The 14,835-nt window shown below is 38.3% G+C and overlaps 1 protein-coding gene across 1 annotated transcript in view; it reads left to right on the top strand.

Moving 5' to 3' along the window:
- PCNX1 (pecanex 1) overlaps window positions 1-14,835 on the top strand; it is a gene marked incomplete in the record, with an annotated part of 752,914 nt that overhangs the window by 238,227 nt on the left and 499,852 nt on the right. Inside the window, 1 exon segment of the mRNA XM_053711389.1 lies at window positions 2,180-2,273. Coding sequence (XP_053567364.1) covers window positions 2,180-2,273 — 94 coding nt within the window.

The following is a 14,835-nucleotide window of genomic DNA, read 5'->3' as shown; positions in this document are numbered from 1 at the left end:
AACATATAATTTTAAACGACTTTACCATTTATTTCTATGATCAATTTTGTTTCATTCTCTTGGTATCCTTTATTGAAAGAGCAGTAATGCACTACTGGGAACTAGCTGAATACACCTGTAAGCCATTGATAAGAGGTACATATGTGCAGTTACCTATCTGCATCTAGCTACCATCTCTTGAGCCTACCTACTTCTGTTTTTCAACAAAGAATACCAAGAGAATGGAGCAAATTAGATAACGGCAGTAAACTGGAAAGTTGTTTAAACATGTATGCTCCATCTGAATCATGGAAAAAAATGGGATTCATGTCCCGTTAAAGGGACACTAAATCCAACATTTTTCTGTCATGATTCAGATAGAGAATACAATTTTAAACATTCCAATTTATTTCTATTATCTAATTTGCTTCATTCTTCAGATATTCTATGTTAAAGAAATAGCAATGCACATGGGTGAGCCAATCACACAAGGCATCTAAGTGCAGCTACCAATCAGCAGCTACTGAGCATATCTAGATTGGCTTTTCAGCAAAGAATATCAAGAGAATGAAGCAAATTAGATAATGGAAGTAAATTAGGAAGCTGATTAAAATGGCATACTCGTTCTAAATCATGAAAGAAAAAAATGTGGGTTTCATGTCCCTTTTAATATTGGATATCTGGTAGGCTAGAGAACGCATACCGAACCTCACCCCTAGCCATTCTCAGAGGCCTCTCTTGTGGTTCCATAAGGATCTGTGGAGTAAGCCATGATTTTCCGCTTAATCCGCATCTGAAATAAACAAACTATCCATTTCTGTTCTGTTGTGTTTTTGTGTGTGAAATCCATGTGGGAGTTAGAGTATAGGGCTGATTTGATGAAACAGGGTTTCAAATGTCACCTTTGTTGTTACTGGATTAGGTAGTATTTAACTAGCTTTAAATATCCAAAAACATAAATTTGTAGAATGACATTCAAATTTAGCATTCTTTATTCTTCCAGTAATTGAAATGAGTAAGATGAGAAAATGTTTTGTTGAAATTCATGTGCTGATTTTTTTCTTCTTTAATATCTAATGTAATAATTTTAAGAGCATTTCTGATTTGTCAATGTATGCTGCCTAGTACGCCTCTAATTGTTTATAGAAGCCTTTTTTATGTTGGTGCCATATAAAATGTGTGTTTGTCATGTAATATATATGTTGTAATTACTGTACCATGGCAGGAAGTTTTCACAGCCCACTAAATAAGTAAAATTAACCAAGCTTAAAGGGACGAGATACTCCAATACTCATATAACTGCATGTAATAGTCACTACTATAAAGACAAATTATCACAGATGGTGATCTAAAAATCCAGTATAAAAACTTAGAAGCTCCTAGTTTAGCACTGTTGATGAGGTTAAGCTGCAACACCCAGTGAAAGGGGCTGGGATAACATGAACAGCAGACCCCCCCCCCCCCCCCCTTGCAAATGAAAAGACAGATTATACAAACAAAAGCCGCAAGAATCAGTGTATGTCTAAAACTTTTGGGTTTGGTTAGGAGTCTTAAAATCAGCAAAATGTTATTAAAAAAAATAAGTAAGCAAACCTTTACATTGTTACAAAAACACTCCCAGATGGGCTATATAAATGGATCAGCTACAAAACATTTATGCAAATAAAAATCTAGTGTACAATGTTCCTTTTTAAATGTGTTGCTTCTGGCTTTGATTTGCAGACATATTTGGGTTCTCCTTGATTGTCCTTAATTGCTTTTGTTTTTTCTTATATTGATGTGTAAATATTCATAATCCATAACCGTAAACATAATTATCTAGTATTGTCTTGCTTAATAAATCACTATTAGGTTTAGATTAAAAGTGTGACCAGAAATGTACCTTTTAACGGTTACATAATTTGTTCCTATTATCGATGTCTTGCTGTATTGCTTTAATGGGCGGGCAGTACTTCTACTCCAGCTACTTACTGTATTTTTGCTGCAAAAATAATCATTAAATGCGAATACCTTTCTGAACCTTATTAACTATTGTATGACTAAGTGGAACTATGATATCATTCACATTTTATAGTGCACCTGTGTTCAATAAATAATTATTTTACTTGAAAGAAATGTGAATGTTTTTGTGGAGAATTGTTGTATGGAATTATATAATCAGCAGTGTGCACCTGTTTTTTTTTTTCTTTTTCCCATCTAGGTAAATTCACACCTTCTCTCTATGAAACTGGTGGCTGTGATATGTCCCTAGTAAATTTTGAGCCCACTGCAAGGAGAACATCAAATAACCTCTGGTTGGTTGTATCCTATTTCTGTCAATTTAAATAATGTTTTTCTTATAATAAAATGTGAATATTAGTAGATTCAAATTGAACCGTGCTATCTACATTCCATAAATAACCAAATGAAATGCACAATATAGATTTTATTTTTTTGTAAAGATTATAGTTGTCTTCTGTTGTGACTGAATGCAATTGTCCAATGTTTGCTGCAGGTTGCTAAATAGCAGCAGTTCTACCCCTATCTGCTTTCACTTGATAAATTAGCGCAGTCATTTATCAAGGGCTTCTATACAATAATAGTGAACATTTCTTTCATGTAATTGGCAAGAGTCCATGAGCTAGTGACGTATGGGATATACATTCCTACCAGGAGGGGCAAAGTTTCCCAAACCTTAAAATGCCTATAAATACACCCCTCACCACACCCACAATTCAGTTTTACAAACTTTGCCTCCCATAGAGGTGGTGAAGTAAGTTTGTGCTAGATTTCTACGTTGATATGCGCTTCGCAGCAGGCTGAAGCCCGGTATTCCTCTGAGTGCAGTGAATGTCAGAGGGATGTGAAGAGAGTATTGCCTATTTGAATACCATGGTCTTCCTCTAGGGGATCTATTTCATAGGTTCTCTGTTATCGGTCGTAGAGATTTCTTTTCCTACCTCCCTTTTCAGATCGACGATATACTCTTATATACCATTACCTCTACTGATTCTCGTTTCAGTACTGATTTGGCTATCTACTATATGTAGATGAGTGTCTTAGGGTAAGTAAGTCTTATTTTATTTATGACACTCTAAGCTATGGTTTGGCACTTTATATGTAAAGTTCTAAATATATGTTTTATACTTTGCCATGATTCAGGTCAATCAGTTTATTTTCCTTCATTCAGACTGTCAGTTTCATTTTTTGGGAAAATGCATATGAATATAAAATATTTTTCTTACCCAATATTTTTATTCTTCTTCTAAATTGCGGGCTTATAGGCTTGCGGGTGCAAAAAATGCTACAATTTATTGCGTCATTTTTGGCGCAAGACTTTTTTGATGTTTGTTTGATGTCAATGACGGCATTTCCGGCGTCGTAGTTGACGCCGGAAGTTTTCACGTAGTTGCGTCATTTTTGACTCGTGTTTGTTGCAGATGTTTTTGGCGCCCAAAAATATGTGGGCGTCATTCTTGGCGCCAGTTTTTTTCACATTACTTCAGTCTCACTTTTCAGTTGCTTCTGGTTTCTAGAGGCTTGTTCTGTTTTGCATTTTTTCCCATTCCTGAAACTGTCATTTAAGGAATTTGATAATTTTGCTTTATATGTTGTTTTTTCTATTACATATTGCAAGATGTCACAACCTGACCCTGGATCTGAATCTACTTCTGGAAAGACGCTGCCTGATGTCGGTTCTACCAAAGCTAAGTGCATTTGTTGTAAACTTTTGGTAACTGTTCCTCCGGCTGTAGTTTGTGTTAGTTGTCATGATAAACTATCAAACGCAGATAATATTTCCATTAGTAATTATTAATTACCTGTTGTTGTTCCATCAACATCTAATGTTCAGGATGTTCCTGTTAATGTAAAATAATTTGTTTCTAATTCTATTCGGAAGGCTTTGTCTGTTATACCTCCTTCTAGTAAACGTTAAACGTCTTTTCAAACTTCTCATAAATCAGATGAATTTTTAAGTGACCGCCATCATTCTGACTTATCTATTTCTGATGAGGATCTATCTGGTTCAGAGGATTCTACCTCAGATATTGACACTGATAAATCTTCATATTTGTTTAAAATGGAGTTTATTCGTTCTTTACTAAAAGAAGTGTTGATTGCATTAGATATGGAGGAGTCTAGTCCTCTTGATATTAAAACTAGTAAGCGTTTAAATTCGGTTTTTAAACCTCATGTAGTTATTGCAGAAGTTTTTCCAGTTCCTGATGCTATTTCAGAGGTAATTTCTAGGGAATGGAATAGTCTGGGTACTTCATTTACTCCTTCTCCAAGGTTTAAGAAATTGTACCCTTTGCAGTCTGATAGATTAGAGTTTTGGGAGAAAATCCCCAAAGGTGATGGGGCTATCTCTACTCTTGCTAAACGTACTACTATTCCTACGGCAGATAGTACTTCTTTTAAGGATCCTTTAGATAGGAAGCTTGAATCCTTTCTAAGGAAGGCTTATTTATGTTCAGGTAATCTTCTTAGACCTGCTATTTCTTTGGCCGATGTTGCAGCAGCTTCCACTTTCTGGTTGGAGGCTTTAGCACAACAGGTGTCAGATCATAATGTTTATAGCATTGTTAAACTTCTTCAACATGCTAATAACTGTTTGTGATGCCATTTTTGATATCATTAGGGTTGATGTCAGGCATATGTCTTTAGCTATTTTAGCTAGAAGAGCTTTATGGCTTAAAGTGAAGGTAAAGTTAAGTATATCTCACAATATTCTAACACTTATCACCCACATTTAATGAGTTTCATTCATCAATTTTTTAAATTTTAATTATAAATCAAGTTATTGCCGTTTTTAATCACAATTTTTTGCTATTGAAATTCAACCCGTAAAATATATATTTTTTTCCCCTATGGTCACGTTTTTTTGCAAGCCTATTGAAATGCTGGCCGTTAGGCGGCCGTCAAATAACGTCATCCGCCTCATATGGTATTGTTATGTGATTCTTTTTGTCAGGATATGATATCATATATATCACTTTTCAGCAAGGAAATGACTGACACATTACACAGGTTTTCACAATCTTATAATAACAATAATGGTTTATTCTGCAACATAATCATGGAAACAAAATACCACAAACCACTATTCATACTTATAACACTCTATGCAATTGCAATGCTTATATAAACAATTCTAGATACAACTATCTATACAGTTTTCAGTTACATTTAGTTGCCTGCGCAACGACTGATAACAATCTTATGTTTTATTACCACTAAAACAAGTCTAGCTAGTTTTAAACAATCAAATTAATACATCACCGTGATCTCTGTTTGCATCATCCTATCCTGCCGCTTCTGGGGCGCAATGGGAGGGGACATCTGGGCAATCTTTGGACCAGGAGAAAAGCAGGCGATCAGCGGGAAAAAACAACACCGAGGATGCGTCCATCCATGGGTCCCAAAAATACACTCAAATACACACACCACAAATACTCAGACTCTCAGACTGACTCAGACATCAGACATGACAATCAATACAATCAGACAATGATCAGATTGCCTAGATGTACCCCTCTTTATACTGTTCACTTGTGTAACAGTTTTGGCGCAACTCCACAGATCCTGAGACCGCACCCTCTGAGATTGGCCCTGGCCCAAGACATCTGGCCAGTCTGTCTTTAGCCTCAACCAAGCTTATCAGGGCATACCCAGGTACTATCTCTGACGTATTCCTAAACTGCAATGCCGTCATCTTTAGTTTCAAACAAACATGTTTTTTCTGCCTAACATTAATTATGTGGTCTTATGCAGTTACTTTTGTCAAATACATCAATAATAGGTTTAACAATCTTTCCATAGATATAATTAATAGCTAAACATCAATAATGGCTTTATTACTTAGCCTATTGCAATTAATATTACTTAGCCTATTGCACTTAATAATAATTAACAATATTACCATGGCATTAGCCCCTATACCAAGGTGTTCCTTAATGTCAGTAAGTGACCCCTGCCAAGGTTACACCCTTGTTCTGTCTGGGTTTTGACTTCTTATCATCAGCATCCATCGGTTGTTTACCACTTGTAGCATGACTTAGCAAAATTCAGTGTCATCTACTTGAAGTTAATTAATGTCTTTTACTCTGTTAAAGGCACACTCTCTTAAAGGCAAAGTCACACCAGTTAGTGCAAGTGTCTTATGCTCACACTCTCTTAAAGGCAACACAAGTTTAAGCAAGTGTCATATGAGCAATTACTGCACCCACTTTCCTTACAGGTATGCGCATGCGTTGCTCATCTTTTGGACTTCATGCCCCAGAAGTCTGTGCGGTTGCAGAGCCTCTGAGCTGACCTCAGAAATACACGCTGACAGCTGCTCAGCACTATGCCGAGGGCACGGAGAGGCAACAAGTGAATTAAAAATAAAAGTAGGAGCCGCAGTGAGCTAAGGGGAAAGCGGCTAACAATTATAAGCCCGGGGAATTTAGAGACAAGTGGCTGGGGATTTGTGAATGTGTTAACACATATGCGCATGCGCAGTGCGAGGGATACTCGTGAATGCGCATTGTTGGTTCTCTATGCCATCGACACAGTAAAACAAGGAAATGGCTGTTGGGAGGAGTCAGGGACCAAACGGTAGGGAAAAATAAAATTTATTTATTATATATTTATATAATCCTTTGGGGAAAATTAGTTAGCGACTAAGTTATTTAGACTATGAGTAACTTATTAGAGTATACATATTTGTAAAACTTTACCTTCACTTTAAATCCTGGAATGCAGATATGACTTCTAAGTCAAGATTTCTTTCTCTTTCTTTCCAAGGTAATTATTTGGTTCTCAGTTGGATTCTATAATTTCAACTGTTACTGGGGGGAAGGGAGCTTTTTTGCCTCAGGATAAAAAATCTAAGAGTAAATATAGGGCTGCTAATAGTTTTCGTTCCTTTCATCAGAATAAGGAACAGAAGCCTGACCCTTCCCCTAAAGGAACGGTTTCCGTTTGGAAACCTTCTCCAGTCTGGAATAAATCCAAACCTTTTAGGAAATCAAAACCAGCTCCCAAGTCCGCATGAAGGTGCGACCCTCATTCCAGCACAGATGGTAGGGGGCAGGTTAAGATTTTTCAAAGATGTTTGGATCAGTTCGATTCAAAATCATTGGATTCAGAACATTGTTTCTCAAGGGTACAGAATAGGTTTCAAGATAAAGACCGCCTGTGAGAAGATTCTTTCTCTCACGCATTCCAGTAAACCCAGTAAAAGCTCAGGCTTTTCTGAAATGTGTTTCAGACCTGGAGTCAGCTGGGGTAATTGTGCCAGTTCCAGATCTGGAACGGGGCCTGGGGTTTTATTCAAATCTGTTCATTGTACCGAAGAAAGAGAATTCTCTCCGACCAGTTCTGGATCTAAAACTATTGAATCGTTATGTAAGGATACCAACATTCAAAATGGTGACTATAAGGACTATTCTGCCTTTTGTTCAGCAAGAGCATTATATGTCTACAATAGACTTACAGGATGCATATCTTCATATTCCAATTAATCCAGATCACTATCAGTTCCTGAGATTCTCTTTTCTAGACAAGCATTACCAGTTTGTTGCTCTTCCGTTTGGCCTAGCAACAGCTCCAAGGATCTTTTCAAAGGTTCTCAGTGCCCTTCTCTCTGTAATCAGAGAACAGGGTATTGCGGTATTTCCTTATTTGGACGATATCTTGGTACTTGCTCAGTCTTTACATTCTGCAGAATCTCATACGAATCAACTTGCGTTGTTTCTTCAAAGACATGGTTGGAGGATCAATTTACCAAAGAGTTCCTTGATTCCTCAGACAAGGGTAACCTTTTTGGGTTTCCAAATAGATTCAGTGTCCATCACTTTGTCTCAAACAGAAAAGAGACGTCTGAAATTAGTTTCAGCTTGTCGAAACCTTCAGTCTCAATCATTCCCTTCGGTAGCTTTGTGCATGGAAATTCTAGGTCTCATGACTGCTGCATCGGACACGATCCCTTTTGCTCGTTTTCACATGAGACCTCTCCAGCTTTGTATGCTAAACCAATGATGTAGGGATTATACAAGGATATCACAATTAATATCCTTAAATCCCAATGTTCGTTCTTCTCTGGCTTGGTGGTTGGATCACCATCGTTTAATTCAAGGGGCCTCTTTTGTTCGTCCAACCTGGACTGTGATCTCAACAGATGCGTGTCTTTCAGGTTGGAGAGCTGTATGGGGATCTCTGACAGCGCAGGTGGTTTGGGAATCTCAGGAGGCGATATTACCAATCAACATTTTGGAACTCCGTGCGATTTTCAGAGCTCTTCAGTTCTGGCCTCTTCTGAAGAGAAAATCGTTTATTTGTTTTTAGACAGACAATGTCACAACCGTGGCGTATGTCAATCATCAAGGTGGGATTCGCAGTCCTCAGGCTATGAAAGAGGTATCTCGGATACTTGTATGGGCGAAATCCAGCTCCTGTCTAATTTTTGCGGTTCACATCCCAGGTATAAACAATTGGGAAGCGGATTATCTCAGTCGCCAGACGTTACATACGGGCGAATGGTCTCTTCACCCAGAGGTATTTCTTCAGATTGTTCAAATCTGGGGACTTCCAGAAATAGATCTGATGGCTTCTCATCTAAACAAGAAACTTCCCAGGTATCTGTCCAGAACCAGGGATCCTCAGGCGGAAGCAGTGGACGCGTTGTCACTTCCTTGGAATTTTCAACCTGCCTATATCTTTCCCCCTCTAGTTCTTCTTCCAAGAGTGATTTCCAAAATTCTAATGGAGCGTTCGTTAGTACTGCTGGTGGCTCCAGCATGGCCACACAGGTTTTGGTATGCGGATCTCGTTCGGAAGGCCAGTTGCCAACCTTGGACACTTCCGTTAAGGCCAGACCTTCTTTCTCAATGCCCATTTTTTCTGATTCAGTGATTAATACTATGTTACAGGCTCGTAAATCTGTATTTAGAAAGATTTATTACCAAGTTTGGAAGTCTTACATTTCTTGGTGTTCTTCTCATAAATTCTCTTGGCATTCTTTTAGAATTCCTAGAATTTTACAGTTTCTTCAGGATGGTTTGGAAAAAGGTTTGTCTGCAAGTTCCTTGAAAGGACAAATCTCTGCTCTTTCTGTTCTTTTTCACAGAAAGATTGCTAATCATCCTGATATTCATTGTTTTGTACAGGCTTTGATTTGTATTAAGCCTGTCATTAAGTCAATTTCTCCTCCTTGGAGTCTTAATATGGTTCTGAGGGCTTTACAGGCTCCTCCGTTTGAACCTATGCATTCTCTGGATATTAAATTACTTTCTTGGAAAGTTTTGTTCCTTTTGGCCATCTCTTCTGCTAGAAGAGTTTCTGAGTTATCTGCTCTTTCTTGTGAATCTTCTTTTCTGATTTTTCATCAGGATAAGGCGGTGTTGCGGATTTCATTTAATTTTTTACCTAAGTTGTGAATTCTAACAACATTAGTAGAGAAATTGTTGTCCCTTCTTTATGTCCTAATCCTAAGAATTCTCTGTAGAGATCTTTATATTCTTTGGATGTAGTAAGAGCTTTGAAATATTATGTTGAAGCTACTAAAGATTTCAGAAAGACTTATAGTCTATTTATTATGTTTTCTGGTTCTAGGAAAGGTCAGAAGGCTTCTGCCATTTCTTTGGCGTCTTGGTTAAAGTCTTTAATTCATCATGCTTATGTGGAGTCGGGTAAAACCCCGCCTCAAAGGATTATGGCTCATTCTACTAGGTCAGTTTCTACTTCCTGGGCTTTTAGGAATGAAGCTTCTGTTGATCAGGTTTGCAAAGCAGCAACTTGGTCTTCTTTGCATACTTTTACTAAATTCTACCATTTTGATGTGTTTTCTTCTTCAGAAGCAGTTTTTGGTAGAAAAGTACTTCAGGCAGCTGTTTCAGTTTGATTCTTCTGCTTATAATTTCATTTTTTTTCATTATGTGATTAAAGATTTTTGATTTGAGTTGTGGATTATTTTTTCAGCGGAATTGGCTGTCTTTATCTTATCCCTCCCTCTCTAGTGACTCTTGCGTGGAAGTTCCACATCTTGGGTATCTGCTATCCCATACGTCACTAGCTCATGGACTAATTACATGAAAGAAAACATAATTTATGTAAGAACTTACCTGATAAATTCATTTCTTTCATATTGGCAAGAGTCCATGAGGCCCACCCTTTTCGTGGTGGTTATGATTTTTTTGTGTAAAGCACAATTATTCCAATTCGTTGTTTGATGCTTTCGCTCCTTTCTTATCACCCCACTTCTTGGCTATTCGTTAAACTGAATTGTGGGTGTGGTGAGGGGTGTATTTATAGGCATTTTGAGGTTTGGGAAACTTTGCCCCTCCTGGTAGGAATGTATATCCCATACGTCACTAGCTCATGGACTCTTGCTAATATGAAAGAAATGAATTTATCAGGTAAGTTCTTACATAAATTATGTTATCTTATTCTGTAGTGTACAACTTGTTTTAAAAGGTCAAACAATTCTTGGTTTTGTGTTTAAAAAAAAATACACATTTTTTTCCACACTCCCCAGAGAAGCCAAAAAGCAAAATCTGTTGTCTATTCTTTTTTCCCCCACCAAAGGATAGTAAGTCAACAAGATCACCACATGTGGGATATGCTTTCCCTTTGTACAAGGAGGAGGCAAAACACCCCTACAATCTAGAGCTTTGCTCCACCCCATTTCATAGGACACCCCTAATCAGATTGAAGGTCTCTTATGTTATCAATAGGGGTTTTCTAAACGATCAATAGACCCATATGCCTCCTAAGTGTGCTAAGCCGGGAAATGAAAATCTTTTACCAGTGGGACATCACAAGTCCTTTAGCAAAATGGGAACTAAACCTACAATATGTATTACTGCTCATTGTATGAGGGTATTGGCTACTTCTTGGGCCTTTTAAAGGGACAGTAAACACCTTTTAATTAGAAGACATTTCCTTTCTGTTGCTATAGAATAACATATCGGCCAAGTCTAAACATTTTTAAAACAAATTAACATCCTTTTTTCTGCAATAAGTTTTCACTGGCTAAACTACCCACCATTTGCATTATTTGGAGCAGCCAATCTGGGCTTTAGTCAGCAGACTACCAGGCTGGCCACGATCATAAAGTTAGTATAACATGCATCTGTTTGTAGTTAACCATTAAATCCAATTTGCAACATATATCTAGTAGAGTTGTAACTTGAAATGCACCCTGCTGACTTCTCATGGCTGAGTATTAGAAAAGGGGACAAAAGAAATAATGATATATTGCAAAGTAGTTCACTATGTATAAATAAACATTTTATATACAAATATCAAGGTGTTAACATTCCCTTTTAAGAATGATGCTTCTTTGGAACAGATTTGCAAAACAGCTACTTTCTTCAAGTTCTATCGTTTTGGCATCTTTGCCTATGCTGAAGAAGCTTTTGACAGTAAAACACTGATCTGTTGAGCCTGCCTACCTGTATTTGTCCTGCCATATCCAATGGTGACCTCATGCAACTAACTGCTTGAGTATTTGATCAACAATGCAATCATATTGTGGAGTCTCAGCATCCTTAAACAGAAAACAAAATATACGTTTACCTGATAATTTATCTCAAGATTGTAAGATTCTATAGAGCTTGCGGTTTTAATACAGCTGGTGGAAGGACTTGTTTTATACTTTTTTCCAGCTTTGGACCTTTCCTATATTTCTAGATTTTGTTATTTACTTAGCCATATGTATAACTGAAAGGATTAAGAGAGTACTGTGAATAATGTAAGTAAATATCTAGAATTTAGCAGTGTGTTGCCTTTTCCTAGAGAATACGGACGTATAGCCCAAATGTAGTGATCTTGTGGACTCTCACTATCCTGATGGAAATGTATCTTGTATTTCTTTTAAATGCTGCAAATCAATAGATCTGTATGCAAATAGTTTGTAGCATGTTCAACTTAAGGACAGACTAACAATATGCAATGCACAGTTTTTAGTATTATTGAAACCCACCCCCCTGTCGGTATATTGTTTTGCCAGCTAGGCAGGCAATACACAGAGAAGATAGCAGCTGCCTTCTCTGTTAAACTTAAGTTTGCTAATTAAAGGTTATCATTTAGTTTAGAATGATGGCGGTTTTTAAGGGAACCTGGTAAATAATTATAAATCTGCAGATAATATTGAGGGTGAGATGGAGGGGACACTTTTTTATAGTCCCTGTTTACCCCCATAAAATGAAGAGTAGTATGAGACCACATTCTAGAAAGAGGAGAGAAAATAGGCAAGGGCAAAAGAGAAAGGTGACAGTGAATAGAAAGGACAAAGTCAGGAAAGAGGTGAGGGACATCTGAGAAAGGAAGAGGGGAGTGAGAGGAAGCAGACAGGAAAGAGGGGAGATTAAAAGGAGAGAGAAAATAGGGTAGAGAGAAAGGAGAGAGATGATAGTGAAAAGAGACAAGAAATAAGAAAATTGAGATAGCGAAAAACAGGTTAAAGGTTAAAGTGAACACACAAAGGGAATAGGGGACTGTGGGAGAAACTGAGCATAGAGTGAAAGGTAAAAGTGTGATGAGGTTGACTGGAGTAGAAGACAGTAAAAGATTGAAGAGATAATCCATTTTAGCTGCTGGAGTGTAATTAATTATTTACAAACAGCTTCTTTTACCTTTTATTTTGTCTTTTTTGCCTGTTGAAACTGCCACCTATACTGAAAATATGAATACAGCGGTGTTCTCTTTTAGAAAAGCAGAGTAAACCGCAATGATCAACCTCCTATTGAGGGTGGAAGAGAGATTTTTGTATGTTAAATAGCTGGTTTAGTTCATTGAACTGCTCCAACCATAATTAGCATTTCAATCTTAACTATTGGCATTTGTGTATAAAGAGATAACCTGAGCAGGTTTTTCTATTTCTGCAGGCTCATCCCATTTATATGGGTATGTTTTCAAGAACAATAGGTTATCGTTTTATCTTCTATTTCAAATACAAAAATAACCTAAAATACCTATTTCTTTCCTAGGATATGGAGAGTCCACAATGTCATTCAATTACTATTATTATTATACTTTATTTATGAAGCGCCAACATATTCCGCAGTGCTGTCCATGGATACAATTCATTTAAATAAAACAATACAGGACAAAATTTAGAAACACATACAGGAGGGATTGAGGGCCCTATTCCCATGGGAACTATATCACTCCTGGCCAGCAGGAGAAGGCAAAGAGCACCACAGCACAGCTGTTAAGTGTCACTTCCCTACCCATAATCCCCAGTCATTCTCTTTGCCTCTGTCAATGGAGGAGGTGAAGTTTGGTGTCTGAAGAAATTAATCCTTTGTCGGGTACGCTTCAATGGCAACCTGCAGTTTGTATTGCCACAGTAGCAAGTGCGGCATCTTATTGGTGCAACGCCTTTTCTGAATCCATTTTAGTAGACTCCGTTGGAGGAGATCCAAGATAGGATTAAGGCTCTCAAACTAGCCAATTTCTTTATTTCTGATGCTAACATGCAAGTTATTAGACTGGGAGCCAAGATGTCGGGCTTCAATGTCCTAGCCCGCAGGGCATTGTGGCTAAAATCTTGTTCAGCTGATGTTACCTCTAAGTCCAAGCTTCTGGTGCTTCCTTACAAGGTGAAGACCTTGTTCGGTCCTGGTCTGGCAGAAATAATTTCTGATATTACGGGTGGAAAGGGGTCTTTTCTACCGCAAGACAAGAAGAACAGACTCAAAGGACATCAAAGTAATTTTTGTTCCTTTCATAACTTCAAAGGTCAAGTGTCTTCCTCTCCCGCTTCCAAGCAAGAGCAGTCTAAATCTTCTTGGAAGCCTAATCAGTCTTGGAATAAGGTGAATCAATCAAAGAAACCCTCAGCTGAGTCTAAGTCAGCATGAAGGGTCGACCCCGGTCCGGGATCGGATCAAGTGGGGGGCAGACGTTCCCTATTTTGTCAAGCGTGAAGACGAGATGTCCCAGATCCTTGGGCTGTGGACATAGTATCTCAGGGTTACAAAATAGAATTCAAAACTTTCCCTCCCAGGGGCAGATTCCACCTCTCAACAGTATCTGCAGAGAGAGAGAGGCATTCTTGAACTGCGTTCAGGACCTTTCCTCCCTGGGAGTGATTGTTCCAGTAAGGGAACAGGGTCTAGGATTCTATTCAAATCTGTTTGTGGTGCCCCCAAAAAAGGGAACTTTTGACCCATTTTAAACCTAAAGTGCTTCAAGTTTCTCAGGGTACCGTCCTTCAAAATGGAAACTATCCGTTCCATACTTCCTTTGGTTCAAGAGGGTCAGTTCATGACGACCATAGGACGCGTATCTTCATGTTCCTATCCACAGGGATCATTACAAATTCCTGAGATTCGCCTTTCTAGACAAACACCTTCAGTTTGTGGCTCTTCTGTTTGGCCTTGCCACAGCTCCCAGAATTTTCTCAAAGGTTCTGGGGGCTTTTGTGGCAGTGATCAGGTCTCGGAGAATTGCAGTGGCGACCTATCTGGATGACATTGGTTCAGGCGTCATCTTTTCAACAAGCAAACTCTGTCTTTACTACCTTCCCACAGATAGAAAGGGAATCTGGGCAAGAGTTCCCTTGTTCCAGCTACAATGGTAGTTTTCGTGGGGCCATAATAGATTCCCTATCTCTGAAAAATTTTCTGACGCTGGTCAGAAAATCCAGAATTCTCTCCTCTTGCCTCTCTCTACAGTCTACTATTCGGCCATCAGTGGCTCAATGTACGGAGGTAATTGGTCTGGTCGCTTCCATGGGCATCATTCCCTTTACTTGATTCCTTTTGAGAGCTCTGCAATTTTGCTTGCTCAGGCAATGGAATGGAGAACATTCGGATCTGTCTCAGAGGATAGATCTAGACCAGTTGACGAGACTCTCTCCCGTGGTGGCTTTCTCGGGACCATCTG

The sequence above is a fragment of the Bombina bombina genome, chromosome 1 (genome assembly GCF_027579735.1).
Source record: "Bombina bombina isolate aBomBom1 chromosome 1, aBomBom1.pri, whole genome shotgun sequence".
In the NCBI taxonomy this organism is placed as follows: domain Eukaryota; kingdom Metazoa; phylum Chordata; class Amphibia; order Anura; family Bombinatoridae; genus Bombina; species Bombina bombina.
The sequence above is the reverse complement of the archived record's forward strand: the minus strand, read 5'-3'. Positions and strand labels throughout refer to the sequence as shown.